Source organism: Pleurodeles waltl, chromosome 3_1 (genome assembly GCF_031143425.1).
Source record: "Pleurodeles waltl isolate 20211129_DDA chromosome 3_1, aPleWal1.hap1.20221129, whole genome shotgun sequence".
In the NCBI taxonomy this organism is placed as follows: domain Eukaryota; kingdom Metazoa; phylum Chordata; class Amphibia; order Caudata; family Salamandridae; genus Pleurodeles; species Pleurodeles waltl.
The window spans coordinates 741,038,148-741,056,454 of NC_090440.1; the positions used below are offsets into that span (position 1 = coordinate 741,038,148).

Sequence of the window (18,307 nt, forward strand, 5' to 3'; positions counted from 1 at the left end):
GACACATCTGAAAACTAAACATCTGGGTGAGTCCAGGGTGGTGTGCTTCACATGCACCCCGCACCATTTTCTTACCCACAATGCCCTGCAAACCTCCAACTTTGCTGAAATCACACATTTTTATGACATTTTTGTGATGGAACCTTATGAAATCTGCAGGAATCCACAAAATTCCTACCACCCAGCATTGTCGCATCCACAACAATAAAAATTCTGCCCCACTTGTCAGCTTAAAAATGTTTTTGTTTTTTTTAATCAAACTGTCGTTTTGGACCCACTTTGGTACCCCCTCAATTTCAACATGTTTTGGCTCTTCCCTGACACAGGCACGTGGCCCACCTGCACAAGTGAGGTATCCTTTTTATCGGGAGACTAAGGGGAACATTGGGTGGTAGGAAATTTGTGTCTGTGCGGTGATCCCACACAGAAATGTGGGGAAAATGTGATTTTTTTTTTAGCTAAATTTGAGGTAAGTTGAGGAGTCTGGGTAAAAAAACACAGGGGGATCCACGCAAGTCACACCTCCCTGGGCTCCCTCAGGTGTTTAGTTTTCAGAAATGTCTGGGTTTGGTAGGTTTCCCTAGATGCCTGCTGAGCCAAGGACCAAAAGCGTAGGTGCCTCTCTCTCGCAAAAACAGGTAGTTTTGTATTTGATAATTTTGATGTGTCCACGTAGTGTTTTGGGCATTTCCTGTCTGCGGCACTAGGCCTACCCACAGAAGTGAGATACCATTTTTATCAAGAGACTTGGGGTAATGCGGGGTGGAAGGAAATTTGTGGCTCCTGTCAGATTACATAACTTTCTATCACCAAAATGAGAGGAAAATGTGTTTTTTTTGCCAAATTCTGAGGTTTGCAAAGGATTCCGGGTAACATAACCTGGTGAGAGCCCCACAAGTCACCCCAGCCTGGATTCCCCTAGGTGTCTAGTTTTCAAAAATGCACAGGTTTGGTAGGTTTCCCTAGGTACCCGCGGAGCTACAGACCAAAATCTATAGCTAGGCACTTTCCAAAAAAACACGTCAGTTGTCAATGTAAAAATTTGATGTGTCCATGTTGCGTTTTGGGGCATTTCCTGTCGCGGGCATTAGGCCTACCAACACAGTGAGATATCCTTTTTATCAGGCGACTTGGGGAAATGCTGGGTGGAAGGAAATTTGTGGCTCCTCTCAGATTCCAGAACTTTCTATCATTGAAATGCGAGGAAAATGTTTCTTTTGCCACATTTTGAGGCTTGCAAAGGGTTGGAACAGAACATGGTGAGAGCCCCACAAGTCACCTTATTTCATATTCCTCTAGGTGTCTAGTTTTAAAAAATGTATAGGTTTGCTAGGGTTTCCTAGGTGCTGGCTGAGCTAGAGGCCAAAATCCACAGCTAGACATTTTCCAAAAAACACATCAGATTTCAATGTAAAAATGTGATGTGTCCATGTTGCATTTCTTGTCGCAGGCATTAGGCCTACCCACACAAGTGAGATACCATTTTTATCGGGAAATGTTATCAGAAATGTTTAGCTGTCCGGGATCCAGTACGGGTTTCACACCCATTTTGCTCACTAACTGGAAGGAGGCTGAAAGCACAAAAAATGGTAAAAATGGGGTATGTTCTAGTAAAATGCCAAAATTGTTTTTAAAAAATGTGGTTTTCTGATTTAAGTCTGCCTGTTCCTGAAAGCTGGGAAGATGGTGATTTTAGCACCGCAAACCCTTTTTTGATGCCATTTTCAGGGAAAAACCACAATCTTTCTTCTACAGACCTTTTTTACCATTCAAAAAAAAAAATGAAATTCTAGTTATATTTTGGCTAATTTCTTGGTCTCCTCCAAGGGAACCCACAAACTCTGGACACCTCTAGAATCCCTAGGATGTTGGAAAAAATTACGCAAATTTTGCGTGGGTAGCTTATGTGGACAAAAAGTTGTAAGGGCCTAGGCAGGAACTACCCCAAATAGCCAAAAAAAGCTTTGCCACCTAAGGGGAAAAGGCCTAGCAGCGAAGGGGTTAAAATAACAGTTTTTATCTCAAGGAAAGTAGAAGCAAAACAGAAATTTTCACTGTGCAAGTCACATAGGATGTTTGAAGAAACATTATTTTGCGAAGTTAGCATTCTTTCCTCTGGAAAATTACTAAAACATGAGGCCTTTTAACTAATGCTAAAACATGAAGACTAAGGGCCAGATGTAGTAAACTAAAATTTTGCGACTTGCAAATTGCGAGTCTGACCGACTCGCAATTTGCAACTCGCAAAATGGGATGCAGAAAGGTGTCTCAGACACCTTCTACGACTCGCTAAGGGGTCGCAAAGACCCACCTCATCAATATTCATGAGGTGGGTCGCAGTTTGCGACCCCATAGCGAGTCCCTGCACTCACAGGGATGGTGGCCTGCTGTAGTCAGCAGACCTCCATGTCTGTGACTGCTTTATAAATAAAGCATTTTTTTTTTTCATTTTGCAGCCCGTTTTCCTTAAAGGAAAACGAGTTGCAAAATTAAAAAAATTACGAAACCATTTATGGGGACCCCTTCCCTTTTGCGAATGAGTTACCACCAGTGTGACACTGGTGGTAACTGCGAGTTGGTTTACGACCGCATTCGCGGTCACAAAGCAACTCAGCATGGCGATGCGGTCGCAAATAGGAAGGTAACACCCTTTCCTATTTGCGAGTCGCATCCCCAAATTGCGAGTCGGTACCGACTCGCAATTTGAGGATGAGCATCGCGTTCGGCCTTTTGCATGCCGCAAACTGCGTTTTTCGCAGTTTGCGACATGCAAAAGGCTTCGTACATCTGGCCCCAAATCATTTAATTTAAATCTAAACCATTAACGTTCTTGTACATTATTAATAATCATCTTGTTGGTATATTTAATTATGATTAAACAAAATATATTTTGATTAGTCATTATTTAATTTCATGTTAAACTTCAAGATGACCGACACCAGAGTAGGCACATTTCAAAGTGCACAGTTTTCATTTAGGCTTTTAAAAAACATGTTATTTCATTGTTTCATGTTCTTACATTGTTTCATATTACGCTTTAGTGACCCATTTTTATGAATAATGTTTACTATCTAACAGCTGACTTGTGTACCTGAGACAGAGCCATTGAAATGTCACGCAAAACAAACTAAAAACATGTAAATGTCATACATTTACAAGCAGTTTGCCAGCTATGCACAACTGGCAAAATAGCTGAAGAACACGTTTTATGTTTCTGTGAGGCATACATAATGAGTGGTACGTTGTATACAAGCCAATAAACTTGATTCTGGTGGGGACTCACAATTTTTTAAGACAAAGTTGGCTGCCTTCGCCTGAAATTGCCTCTCCTTCAATAGAAGTCGTTGGAGGAATTACATTCTCCCGATTATTTTTTTTAATCTCCTACTTTCCCCTAAATATTAGCATGTATGAAGTTGTTTGAACAACTTGTCATTCATGTATGCCTTAAAAAGTTTTTGATTGGATGATTTTCAAAATTGTGATTTAGATGACTACGCGCTGCTTATTTTGGAATTGGGGAAACAGGTTAGAGTCTCCACTTTGGCTCAAAATCCAGTAATTCTGGACAGACCACTTATTTTCCCTCTTCCTAAAAATATAAATGTGTTCTTGTATGCGGTAACGTGGGCTCATGTACAGATCTACAATACCTTCGGTCGAGTTAGCATAGCATAAAACTGCAACTAAATACATAATAGAGATTTCACTGCAGTGTTTTAATCCCGATATTGTTTCTTTGAACCGATCACTTTCCAGTTTCAAGATGGCCGCCACACCGAGAGCAATCGCGCTAACCAAGCACACACCATACGTCAACAAACTATTAGAATATCTTGCGGTGTTTCTATTGATTACGTTTTAAAATACTAATTCTTGAATTAATTACGTTTTAGAATACTAATTATTGTGCTATGTCTTCTATCTGGCATCGTATAAACGTTTCAGCATTCTAAACTAATTCTTAGGATTTTTTAATTAACTGTGACACATATTATTACAGTTAAGCCGAAAATATGGTTTTAGTTTTGCTGTAATCAATATATTAAATAATAAAAAAATAAACAACTTTCTTTGCTTTAACCGAATTTCACGTTAGAGGGCACGGTGTTCCAAGTCCTTGTAAAATGGCGCTTGCGTGTGTCTGCAAACCAAAAAAAAAAAAAAAAGCCCATTGTTTTTTCCGATGTGAGTCCTTGTCTAGTTTCAAAGAATATGTTATGCTGAGCCTGCCATAGAAGAGTCAGGCGATTGAGCTATGACCCGGAAGTAACAGTGTAGCGCCGGCCTGCTGTCTTTTCCGCTTTGCTCTCTTTGCAGTGGCGGCGTGCGTCTGAGCAGCCCGTGAAGTTGCAGCAACATGAGCGTTCCCGCTTTTATCGATGTGACGGAGGAGGACCAGGTGAGAGCCTCTCCCGATTCCGGGAAGTGATTGGTCCCCTGTCGATCTCTTGGTGTATCCTTACAAGCACAGTCTACTATCGTACTGCACGTCTATAAAGGCTAATACCTGGCTTTCTCACCCTGCTTCTCACTTATAGATTTTGATGTGCATGAGAATACTTCGGGGCATATGACCTAACAGTAATCTGACCTTTAGCATGTCAATACTTAGACGTACAGATTGTCAACAGCACACTTGTAGTAATCTCATCTATAATGCCCATAATGAAATTAAGAATTAGCTGTGCATTCAATGTCGGGCGATATCAGTAACACAAATAAGGGTGGGAGACCCACACAGCACTGAATGTGCTGTTTTGTGGATTCCAATATGTCGCTAGTGTTATGAAAACCCAGTAAATAAAAGCTAACGGTAAAGGAAACGGGTGTTGGTGATTACACTGATGTGATGTATTAATGTCTTATTTGGAGTTTTGAAAACAAAAACGTATAGCCCAGACAGCACAAAAAGGGCAGGCATATGTCGTTGATGGGCGCAAAGAATAGGAGCGGCAGTAGCAAAAGTCATAACATCCCAATTACAATCTTGTGCATAGTTTTCATTTACAACAAATACCTTCTGTCTACCATACACCACCTAAAAGTTTACATTTCTGTGATTAGCTATACCATGTGTTAGTATAATCGTGATGATTGTGTAAAGGATTGGACTCGTCCCCTGAATTGCACTTGGCAAATGAACTAGGGTGGTTTGGGTGAGGTCTTTTATGGCCAGCCTTTTTAAGGGTGGTTAGCGCTTGCTTGTTTCAAACTACATGTATCTTGGTTAAGAGACACTTATTCCTGTTTTGATCAAAATCTTTACAAAAAAGAAGTGCTCGGAAGGCTTGGTGGGCGTTATATGCAAGTTGTGTAGAACGCTTTTGTTGATGATCATCTTGATCAACATGCTGAATTTGGTGGTGAGCGGTGTTCTGGTAGTGAAGCGCTTGTTTGCATTTAAGTGCTATTGCCCTTTATGAAGTGAAAAAAGTAGTAGTTATGCATGGTGCTTGTGTTGAAGTTACTTTTATTTGCGATCGTTTGTGTGATAGCTCTGCTTATTTTAAATAATTTGTTCCTTTTTAGGTGTAACAAACGGGTTTGCGCATTTATTATCATGGGATGGCTTTCTTGTAACTCATTTGCCTGCTTACTCGGAGGCTTCCCTTCGACTCTTGAGTATGCTTCTCTCCTGGATCGTAGTTTCTGAACCACTACTTTTTAGGTTGAAGCCTACCAGACAAAGTAAAGAGATATTGGGGGCATGCTGAAAGCTTACTGAGGAATGCATTAGGCTCATTGCTTACAATTGGCTTTGTGTTTTGTAACTCACATTTGTTTGCGTTCTATTCACTGTGTTTTAGGCTGCCCACCATGTGAGGCACTCCTTGAGAGGCTTGTGTTTTCAACTGTCTCCCTTCTCTCTCTTGCACTACCAGTTAATCACTCAAGAATGAGCAATATAGAGTCATTTTATATTTTGCTTCTATCATGGCATATTTTTCTGAGTACAAAGGCAGAGGTCAGATATTCTATCTTCTGACAAATTGCTGTTTATTCTTTTAAAAAGGAAGTTGATGTTTACTTTTAACTCTCAAATGACAAAATGAAATGATTTTGCAAAGTGAAATATGTAACAGTCTTGCCGGGCACAAGGACTTTGAAAGGAAAGGCTTCAGGATGTAATTGTTTTGTGGCACACAACAAAATTTAAATACTGTAAAACTGTACTGATAGGTCAGAGTATATTAGCAGTTAGGACAGTGCAAATGATAACATTTTTGAAATTCTGAAGTGTGGGGGAAACAAAGATTTTAATAGGAACAAAACAAATGTTTATACTTTGTGATGCACAAATGAAATATTCACCCAAACCTGATTTCGACACATTGTGTTGTCAGTAAAACTGTGTGTGTGCAAACTGAGTGGTCCTTTCAGTGGACAATGCATTGTCTGTAAATGAGTGTGCTGCCACATCATGTTTTAGTAATGTATTTGCTAAAGTGTGCTTCGTAATGTCCCACCAACTACACATTACACCATTACCACTTTCCTGCTGAGTACATTTGCTGAGATTTGTTCTTTGTTGCACATAGATTTTTCACAATCCATATGACTTCAATGATGTAACAATAGTGACAGCTCCCCCACTCTGAAAATTGTTCCAGCACCTCTGGTGCATGCCATTTTCGAAATGCCGTTTGCACATGAGCCCTTGTTGATTATCTGGTGCACACTTCTCAGCTTTTACTTCAGCATTAGGGGCCAGATGTACCAAAGGTTTTTACCCATTCTGTGTCTATGGGAAAAAGTGTTTGTACATATGGCCCTAAGTGTTAACACACACATGCGTAAAGAGACTAGTCTTCATCAATGAAGCACATGTACAGGTTTCCCTATTACACTCTGTAATTCGGACCTCCAAAAAACATTATAACAGATTCAATAGGACCTGCTGCAAACTGTGCCGGGACACATTTAAAGGACTATCCATAAAAATTTAAAAATACACAGTGATATAATCACCAGCAATAAAGTAAGTGTGTGCATGAACATTACAAACAACTATCAGAAGAAACATCCAATACGGTCCTTTTTACTAGCAGCACGTCTAGTGTCAGTTTCAACAAAGTGGGGATCTTTGTCAAAGAGTTTTTATAGCACTTGCCACCTTTACTAAGCCTGTTTCTGAGCATTTCTAATGTTTACAGATAAGAGATTAAGGAGATTGTGATTACTGAACTGGCATGAAACAGAATCTTGGTAATCAAGTTACTTTACACTCTTGGCTCACTAAAAGTAGTGATAGCAAGCAGAGAAGTCCTACACCATTGTGCTGTAAGATGGATCACAAGTAAGATACAACGTGCAGCAGTATTGTTAAATATGTATCTCCTCTAGGTTAGAGGGTAGTATGAAATTAAACCCTATTCTCCACCTACATCCACCTCATGTCCTACTCTTACAAGACCCCCACCCTGCTGACATCAATGCAACCCTTGGCCATAACACAGACCATACTTTTTGGCCCTGGGGAAAATGTTAGCTAGTACTTTGGTGTACATCATCACTTAAAACTGTTGCAAAGTCAATAAGTCCAGAAAGCAAGACATATTGGCTTTGCCACTGCTTGTTACATTTGCTTTTAGCAATGCTTGGGAGTGCATGTTTTCTTCCTCTCTTCTTTGTGTACTGCTTCCCCATCACATCTCAATTCTTTCTCTCCCCACACCTGACAGGCTCTGTGTGTTCACGCCCTCTACCCTCGCCAGATCATCCCTTGTGTCCTCCACCCCTCAAAGTCCGGCTCCTTTGTTGCTCATCTACCTCACAGTTTCTTACCTGTCCCCCAGCTCAGAGTTGCTCTGTGCATCACCCTGCCTACTCGCGTGGACTTTAATCTTCCACCCACTGGTCTTATTTTTTTTTTTTTTGGCACCGCTGGGCAGATCCACTTTGCTGCAGGCTTGTTCTTCCCCTAGAGGTTCATTCACACACATTATATTAATTTTTTAGATCTTGCCTACCAGACAGCACAAGTTGTCTGCTTGTGAAAGACCCATTGTCAACCTGCAGTGAGCATAGATTCCACTCATTGGTTGCGTATGTATTTTTTTAAAATTGTCACTTTCATTTGCTTGCTTTTGTTTCTTGTGCTAGTCACTCCCTTGGAACATATACTGTTTAGAGTCATTTTGACTGATTGACTTGGATCCTTTGTCTCCTCATTTTAGGGAACTACTTTTTGCTTAATTACTCCATGTGTTTTCTAGCTCTCTTCCCCGTGGGTATCCCATCTCCCCTGCACTCCGCATTGCTCTCTCTCTTCCGTGTGATTCTCCTCCTTCCCTCCGTGTTGCACTCTCCCTCTTGTGTGGCTGCTGTTCCCCCTCCTGAACCCCACGCTGCATTACATTTTGCTTTATTACTCCTCTGAAGAAAATACATTCCTGCTACTTTAATGTTGTTTATTTAATTTTTTTTTTTTTTTTGGCCGATCCATCTTGGATCAGTAAAAAAGAACTGGCTCTGCTTCTTTTCATGGTTGCACGCATACTCTCTCCTATAGAATGACGAGGCTCTGTCATTGCAACTTTTTTAATAACCCCATTTGACTGTTTTATTCACTCAATTAAATCAACATTTGTAAAGCGCTCTACTCACCAGTAGGGTCTCAAGGCGCTGTGGGGTAGGTGCTCAGGTTTCCAGTCAGAGACAAGTCTTGAGGTCCTTCCTGAATTGAGGTAGCAATGGTGACTGTCTTGAGGTGGAGAGGTAAGGTGGCCCAACATTTTGCCACAAGGTAGGTGAGCGTCTCCCTCCGGGTGAGAACTTTCTTATGGGTGGTACTGTGGCAAGCGACTGCTGGGAAGAGCGGAGGGATCTTGCAGGGGAGTAAAAGGTGATGCAGTGGTTGAGGTAGCTGGGTCCAAGGTTTTGGAGGGCCCTGTAAGCATGTACGAGGAGCTTGAGGTTGATCTTCTCAAAATGGAGCCAGTGGAGGTTTCTCAGATGTACAGTGATGTGTTCTCAGCGGGGGATATTCAGGATGAGTCTGGCCGGGGCGTTATTGATTTGTTGTAGATTTGCTATGCAGCATTAGCAAATAAAGGTTTTGCCAATGGGGTACAGCATTACTGACAGACATTGGCAAGGCCAATAAGTCCAAAAGATTTTATTTACACCACCAAGATGCTATCTTGGAATGGTAAACAAATCGAACAGTGTCAACCACGTTATGCCATGTCAAGGGTCTGGAATTCCTATCACCGACACCCAGGGCATATTGTTTGCATGCTTCTTTTCATGCTTATGACAAATATGCCCGAGTCGCCCATTTACAGTACCACAGTATGGATCTGTGAAAGAAGACTGCTTCTCACTAAGGTTAAAATTTGAATCCATTTGTCTGAGTTGTTTAGTCTTGCATGTATGATTCATTAATAATTACGTTTTTACCTTTAGGAAAAACACTTTAAGGAAACGTGAGGAGTTATCATTTCAGCTTGCACAACAGACCTGGTTCCAATATAAAAACATGCACCCATGTTTTTAAGAATTAACAACTTGAGGCTACCTATAATGATCCGTGATTATTTGCAGATATATGCAGAAGCATAAAAGGACAATAGTGAAAGGTTTGCTTTCAGAATAAAATGTGCACAAAAATGCAACTTAAAACCATTTTGCTGTTCTATTGTGTTACTTTAGATACCATTTCTCTGAGGCATCATGTACTAAAATATATTTGAAAATTGCCAATATTTAAAAAATAAAATAAAAAAAGATGAATAATGGTGGATGGATGTTAAACCATTGTGAGGACCATAAAAATAAATTAGATACCCATTTCTTAAATGCACATAAGTGCACCTTTTAGGTTTTTCAAAAAAGTTTTGTCCCTCAGCTCCCAAACAGTGTATTAACACCAATGTTTTTTTCTTTCTTTCTTCAGGCGCTCAATTGGAGACACATACTTTTCAGTAATTAATGAATGTTTTTCCATTTAAACCATCTCTGGTTAGGTTCTCCTGGAGTTAGCTAGAAGAAAGGCGGTAGAGTTAAATTTTGCATGTTTGACTGAGGTAGCTAGTTTGAAAAATATTTAGTAAGTAAATGTAAGCATGAAGTGTGCAATAAGAAATAACAATGAAGACGAACCAACAGAAAGATTGAGTGTAAGTCCTTAACTCTGGTATCCTTTGAGATACCAAAAAATCCTTTTGTAAGAAGAAAATTTGGTTGTTTCAGGTAGAGCTAATGGCAATATGTCCAGAAATTCTGTGTTCATGAACAGGAAGGAGGTTGTATATGCACTTTGAATTGTTCAAAGAAGCTGAAGAATCCGGTTTAAATGAAGTCCCATTTTTAGGCCCAGGAGCAAGAGGTACAGGAAACGCTCGAGCTCAGGTAATTTTCAAATGATGGACAGTTAATGAGATATCAAAATATTTAAACAGGTGACATAAAAAGTGTAATGTTGTGTTGCTTGTAAATGGATTATTGAGAAGCACAAGGCGCCTGCTTGGGGCAGGAGAAAAACAACAGAAGAGCGCAATTCAAAACAACAACAACCAATAGTTGCAGCATAAGTCTTGCATAGTATGTAATCTCACGCAGTCAGGCAGCCTTCCAGTCAGGCACAGCATAATCTCACTAACTGCAAAAACAAATGATAGATAATTCAAGCAAAATAGGTCATTGCAGATGTGTCCCCAGCAAACAGCACCTTTGTTGTTAGAGTTTCTTATGAGGGTCTTCCATCCGTTGCCCGTGTGGTTATCCGGACAAAAAAAAGACTCGGGAGAATCCAGGTTTAGGTTATCCAAGAAGAAAACATATATTCCACAGAGAAACTCCATCTGGCTTCACAAAGGGTATCTACTCTCAGCCATTAGAACTACTCCTTCCATTCAATCCCAAGCATTCCAGTGTGGAATGAAGAGAATGAGATGTAATGCAGTTCCACAATATGCTCTAAGATAACACAACATAGACATGATGTAGAGGACATGTTAAGTTCCGCAAATCATACCATTAATTACTCCTGATATTGAGGCTGTCATTAGCAGTATAATTTAGGGAGCCATATTGATTGTGTTCAAGAAAATCTTGAGGGAACCTAAATGATTTTGTGATGCATACGCCCAATTCATCATGCAACACATTGAAATGTCTTTTAGAAAGAACTATTTCCAATATTTGCACTAGTATTATTGTTAATCAGCCTTGCATTCTTATGTGGTGCTTTCTGATCAGACATCCATTTACAATGATGATAACCCATACAGAAATTAATATTGAATTTGGGAATTATACATATTTGACAGTGTGTGTCTTTGGAAAGGTCTCTGAACCTTTAGATATCCTTACTTGGCAGTTTTTGCCATCTTACTGAAAGTGGTTTAACTCTGAATACAGGAAATGTGTGGGAGCTAAGACAACACTCAGATTGTGAAAACTGGAGGCATGGATACCCTTAGATATATGCCATTTAAAGATAAGGAGGTTATTATTTGTTTTGCCTCCTAGCACAATATCTAGCTTAGCAGCAGTGGGTATGCAAATAGCACATAGTTGACCGGTCCTAATGAATACTCATGGCCCGGACATGGCACTTGATAGGGCAGAATCATATAGACAGTGTGATAGGGTTTGTAATATATTCTCTGTTGGATTGTGGATTTAATCTTACAGGTGTGGAATTTTATAAACTGTCTTCTTGTCCATGGGGTGGGATGCTTCATAAATCTGCTTCTCTGGGGAAAAAAAATCCACTTGTCCTGTGGTGCTTTGCAGAGAGGTGACAAATGATGGTAGCATTCTCATTATATTAGAGGTCTGATATGCCAGGACTGATATAACGAGGTTTGGATTCTAACAATGATGTGATCGTGCCACCTTTATGCAGATCTACATATTGGGCCTGGAAGTAGAGAGAAATCATAGTTACAAGGTTGGAATACCCTTTTGAATCTGTGCACACCTATAAACTTGCATGCATAAGCGTTTTCACCAACTCTTCTATAATCTCTTCTCTCTGTGAAAGCATGTCACTTTACTCCTGACAAGGGCCAAAGTAAAGCTTTGTCAACAGTGTGGGAAAAAAGAGATTGTAGGGAAAATGAACTTGCAAACACTCAGCAGATTTTCACATGAGCAAACCTACACATGCTTATTTGCTCTTGCCAAAATGCAGTTCACAAACCTTTTCTAGGAGTATTGTTTCCAGGCCCACATATGTAAATTCTTGTGAATTCATGATAGTTGTACATTACTTATACAAGGATGTATGCAGTGGTTGCACTTTTGTGACTTTCTTTAATAATTGGCCCCTAATTACATCTGGCATTAGTCAAGACCTTTTGTTTTTCGTAACCCTTTCACTGCTAAGCCCTCCCCCCCCCTTCCAGTGCTAAGCCTGTTTTTGGCTATTTGGGGGCAGTTCAGACTTGGGCCCCTGTACCTTTTTTCGACATAAGCTATTTGCATTCTTTTTTCCCAATATCCTAGGGAATCTAAAGGTACCCAGAGTTTGTGGATTCCCCTGGTGGGGACAGAGAAATTGGCCAAAATACAGCTAAAATTTGGGGTTTTGTTAAAAATAGGAAAAAAGTGCTGCAGACGAAAGCATCTTTTTTTTTTTTTTTCTCTGCAAAGGACATCAATGAAGGGTTAGGATTGCTAAAATCACCATCTTGACAGCTTTCAGGAACAGGCAGACTAGAATCAGAAAAACACATTTTTTAACACACTTGTAGCATTTTACTGGGATGCACCTAATTTCTTCCTATTTTTTTATGCTTTCAACCTCCTTCCAGTTAGTGACAGAAATGGGTGTGAAACCAATGGTGGATCCTGGAAAAATATAAATTTCTGCGAAGTAGACAAAATTCTGAATTAAAAAGGGGTAAATTGTGTACATCCTTCAATGTTTTCCTATAGACAGTAACAGTTGAAATGTGAAAAATATTGAAATTGAGTTGGAAAAAAAAAAACAGCCATTTCCGTCTACGTTGTCATCTGTAACTTCTAACTATGGCAGATTTTCGAAAGCAATATATCCTTACATCCGCTGGAACCTTCTGGTTATAGGGATATATAGGATTTGTAGGGTGTCCAAGAACCCAAGCTACCCAGAGCCAATAACTGAGCTGCACTGTGCAATGGGTTTTCATTGTGTACATACTGCAATTCATTTGGTAAAATGTAGAGTGAAAAATAGATATCAAGGAAACCTATGCATTTCCGAAATAGGCACAACGTATGGAGCTTAGAAGCAGTATTATTATTTGCACATCTCTGAATTTCTGGTTACCTATACTATTATGTGGATTAGCGAGTATTTCTCAAAATGACTTCTTTCTTACACACTGTTCTACATTTGGAAGGTGCAAATGCAGAGAAAGACAAATGGTAATAACACTTGTTCTGCTATTCTGTGTTCCCCAAGTCTCCCGATAAATATGGTACCTCACTTTTGTGAGTAGGCCTAGTGCCTGCAACAGGGAACTCGCCAAAATGCAATATGCACACCACATTTTTCCACTGGAAACTGACTGTTTTGCAATGTGCGTAGCTGTGGATTTTGAGCTCTAGCTCAGCTGGTTCCTAACAAACCTGTACATTTCTGAAAACTAGACACCTAGGATAATCCAGGATGGGATGACTTGTGGGGCTCTCACCAGGTTCTTTTACCCAGAATCTTTTGCAAACCTAAAAATCTGTTTAAAAAGCACATTTTCCTCACATTTTGGTGATGGAAAGTTCTGGAATCTGAGGGGAGCCACAAACTTCCTTCCACCCAGCATTCCCCCAAGTCTCCTGATAAAAATGGTACCTCATTTGTGTGGGTAGGCCCAGTGCCTGCGGCAGGAAACACCCCAAAATGCACATAAGTTTTTGGCCCCGGGCTCAGCAGCCATCTAGGGGAACCTACCAAACCCAGAAATTTCTGAAAACTAGACAGCTGGTGGCGACCAGGGAGGTGTGGCTTGCGTGCATCCCTCAACATTTTCTCATCCAGAATCCTCTGCAAACCTCATATTTAGGTAAAACATCAGTTTCCTCACATTTCTGTGTGGGATCACTGCGACGGCACAAATTTCTTATCACCCAGAGTCCCCCTCGGTCTCCCGATTAAAAATGATAACTCACTTGTGTGGGTGCCCAAAGCAGATTCGCCCTAAAAACATATTTTTTAAAACTGTGCTTGTAAACACACTTTGGTGCCCCCCTCAATCTCTACACGTTTTTGTCCCTTCCCTGTCGCAGGCACTTGCCCCACCCACACAAGTGAGGTATATTTATCAGGAGACTGAGGGGAACAAAAGTAATCTCTGACTATGGAGAACAATCATTGAATACAACAAAAGCATTGACGGTTGCTAGATTAAACAAATGGATAGCCAACGTCTTATACCAAAATTAAGTCTTACGAACAGCAGTGTAAGGTTCTGATCTATTCTACACGACCCATGTGCTTATTGTAGTCTAAAATGCACACAGGTTTGCGCACTTCAGCAACCTGACCTCAAACAGTCACAGGTGAAGTACTTTCATCCTGGATGGTAGTCAGCATGTAGACATCCCTCCTGTCTGCAAATTTCGCAGCTAGCGGTTCATCACTACGCAAGGCACTTCACCGTCCCCTCTCAAGTAGTTTTACACACAAGCTCCTTTGGATAACATTTACAGGCCGAGCGAACTGTGCCACAAGAAACAGTGTCCACTTTTGAACAGTTCCCTGAACAATTGCACGCCAGATGATGACCTTTGTTAAAAAGTCCTCTACTAAGTTCCCACACAATTTTCTCACTAACTCAGAGAGTGGCCAGACAACCAGGGTGTCAATAGTGAAATACCTATCAGTGTACACCCAGAAATTATAGATATATCCTGTACTGCTCCCAGACAGCATATACATCTTGATTCCATAAAGTACCCTCTTGCTAGGAATGTACTGCAGAAAAACAAACAGCCCTTGAACAAGACCAAAGATTCATCCACAGCGATTTGTTTCCCTGGAACATAGATCTTTGAAATCCGATCTACAAAGTGATCAAGGACACTCAGAATCTTAAAAAGACTGTCACAATTTGGGTGATCTTGTGGCAGAGCTAAAGCATTATCAACAAAATGCAGCATCCGAAGCAGAAGCAAATACCGACCATGACTCGCGATTGCAGGAAATATGGCCGTTGCCATCAAGGGACTGGTAGACCAATACAAAAACAGTGACTGCTTTCTTTTCAAGCCCATCAAAAAAGTTAAACCCCAAAACTTCTTCAGCTCTTCCAGATTTGTGGTAGTCCATCGGGCAGCTCTAGAGTGGTGCTCAAGTCTGGCACTGTTGTCCCTCAAATACTGTTCAGCATAGAAATTAGTCTGCCCTACAATCTCACTCAAAATCGTCCATAAACAACTGAAAGACATTTATGGGCACATTTTTTCGGTTATTAACTCTATACCCTGCAAAACCAGTATAGGCAGGCAAAGCCGGCTGCACCGTGGTAGGGGCAGCCCACAGTTCAACTCTTCCAGCGTGAAGCCTTTCAGCCCCATCCTGCAGTCCATATGCCTCTCGCTGCACATCAGTGTCCACCTAAAAAACAGGCACTTCATCCACGTTGAGAGTTGCTTCATCATCAGATGATTCCTCTCAGACAGAAAATTCACTGCCAGAATCTTGCACTTCCTCCTCTGCCTCAGATGCAGAGCCAGTCTCATAATCATGGTCAGAGGAAGATTCAAAAATCATATCCACAACCTGACGCTTGATAATCCTGCAGTTAGCCATGATCTTCACTAATAAAAGTAACTGGAAAAATAAGTCCACAACAAACGCACTGTAATATAAAGAATAAACAAAGTGTGGTTTTATCACAAAGACCTATATACTCAAAATGATACCACTCACTTGCCAGAAACAAGTAGATTCACCAGCGTCTTCTCTGCACACAATAAGACATGAGCTAAATACGCTGCTATTATTACACCATCTACAAAAACTCATTCATGCATGGCAACAATACTCATTTGGAGTAAACTGTACAAAAAAGTTTTTCTTACCAAACACATGCAACTGCGCAAACTGCTCGTCTACCACTGCCAAAACTGCAAGCAGGAATTACAGCCAAGGAAGTAAAAGCCCACCTGGGGGGAGGAGCAGATGGGCCCCAAAAAATGGACTGATCTGTTCCCAAGGGGGGCAGAAACGTCCAAAATACATGTCTCCCCCCCCCCCCCCCCAACAGAGGAGCGACCATTGCCCAAGGGGCCGCTACCCTATAGTAACTTAACAAATCCGTGGTGTCTAGTGGGCCTTCTTGCCACACTTGTGAAGCATTTCCGCTGCCATCCATGCTGGGAGAGGGGTGGCGTGGAGTTCGGTGGAAATGTGTGCTTTTTAAGATCAAAAACATTTTTGCTTCTAGCCAGTGTTTATTTTTGTTGCAATAATGAGGACACCCAGCAGCTCCCACAGCGTTTTCTAAAAAGCATGTCTAAACAAAACACACGTTGACAAAACCAAAAAGCCTGGCAACTGCCACCAGACCTGTTGTCTTTGCCAATGCTTTTTTATTTTCATGATTCCCATAATGTTGCTGAAACTGGTTTTGCACTTTTTTTCCATTACTAATCATTTTATTGAAAATACTAGGATGTGTTGAGCACTTTTTATTTATAATGGCTCAAAGAAATGGCCCTTACATTGCACAGTTTAGCAAAATGGTTTTTGTCTAGTTGCTATTTTTTTAAGTACATTTTATTTCAAAAGCATAGATTCGTCAGTCTGCTAACAAGCTGCTGAAAGTATTAGCATCTATTCAGAGAGCATTCCAGGAGCATTATAGGTAGCCTTAAGTTAAGTTCTGCAAGTGTGTGTACACATTTTTACACTGAATCTACTGTTAGTGGTGCAAGCCGAGCTTGTATTTCCTTAGAGTGCTCACCCTTTAAGTGGAGATTTTGCATTAATGAATCACAAATACACATTCAAACAACATGAACCTATGGATAACAATTTTATCTTAACTGCAGAAAATGCTGTTTCACAGATTAATAATGTGGTACTGTTAACTGGCAGCCAAAGGATTTGTGCTGCTGGGGCTTGGGCCTACTTGTCCACTGGACAAAATAAACAAGAAAACCCCTGGTTGTTGATTCCAAACATATATCCTGGGTGTCACATTTCTTATTCATGTGGAAAGTAGGTAAGAAAGAAATTCAAAAAAACAAAAAAACCTGACATCAATTTAACTATGTCAAAACAGAAAGACCATATCCATCCCTCTTACAGCAAAACAAAGGAAAACATTTGTTATAATCGGGCATTGCCAGAGCTGGGGACCGGCACAGCTCCTTCTCAGCTCAGTGAAGGCTTTCATGCATCAAATGGTACCAGATCAGACACATCCTTGTGTGTTAACCTCTGTAAAGGTTTGGACAAAAGGGAACAATTCAGAATCCATTGGGGGGAGTAGCCAACCATTCCCAGAAAGATTCTGACTTCCCTCTGAGTAACTTTGGGATTCATTTGCATGATTGCCGAAATTTTCTCTTGGGACACTTTCCTTGCACCTTTCTCAATGTGGTGACCTAAATATCGGACGTCCTGTTTACAGTACTGCAACTTTGCTAGGGAAACTTTATGCCCATTTTCTCCTTACTGATTCATACTATGGTATATCTTTTTTTAAACACATTTTATTAGGTGTTACATAACATCATTCAAACAATCAACAATTCCCCCCCCCCCCCCCCCTGATCCTAATAATGCAGTCTTCGTCCGTATACATCTGCTATAGCACCGGATTTCAGTATTATGCATGTAAATTTGCAGTATCTGCTGTTAGTATTAAAATCGGTGCCTCACTTCTATATCTATGTACTGTTTGGGGTGTAACTACTAAACCCCCCCATTCTCTCCTCCTGGTGTTGTGTGGCAATGCAGCTAGTAATTTCTTTGAACCTATGTGGATGAACAGCGCAGCTATTGTGTAACTTGTTTTTCACAACCTTCTCACTATGTCAATGTAGCCCTTTCTCCTCTCTCTTTAATCCTCCTGGGGAGTTTTCAGGGCCATGACCAGTAGTTTCCATGCTTGCACATTCTTCATTGTTCCTATCCCCTTGTGTGCCTCTACGCAGCAGGGTCCCTTCACATTCTCTCCTGCTCCTTTTCCCAGGATGGTAGGTAAAGGCCTTTGTTTTTTTACTCCATTTTCTTGTGATTTCCTTCGTGGATAACAATAGGCCCAGATTCTGAAATCTGATGGTGATTTTATTCTTGGCAGTGTGTGGGTACCAATGCAGTAACCAGTGGGCGGGCTTAGTTGGAATCGGTTTTTCAATATTC

At 40.7% G+C, this 18,307-nt stretch overlaps 1 protein-coding gene across 2 annotated transcripts in view; it reads left to right on the forward strand.

The window, feature by feature from the left end:
- The first annotated feature begins 4,249 nt into the window (after positions 1-4,249).
- The window catches only part of EIF3M (eukaryotic translation initiation factor 3 subunit M), a 133,121-nt gene continuing 119,063 nt past the window's right edge, over positions 4,250-18,307 (forward strand). For both annotated transcript variants that reach the window (XM_069223511.1, XM_069223512.1), the window contains exon 1: positions 4,250-4,402. In XM_069223511.1, coding sequence (XP_069079612.1) covers positions 4,361-4,402 — 42 coding nt within the window. In that variant the 5' untranslated portion in view covers positions 4,250-4,360. The remainder of the gene's footprint in view (positions 4,403-18,307) is intronic.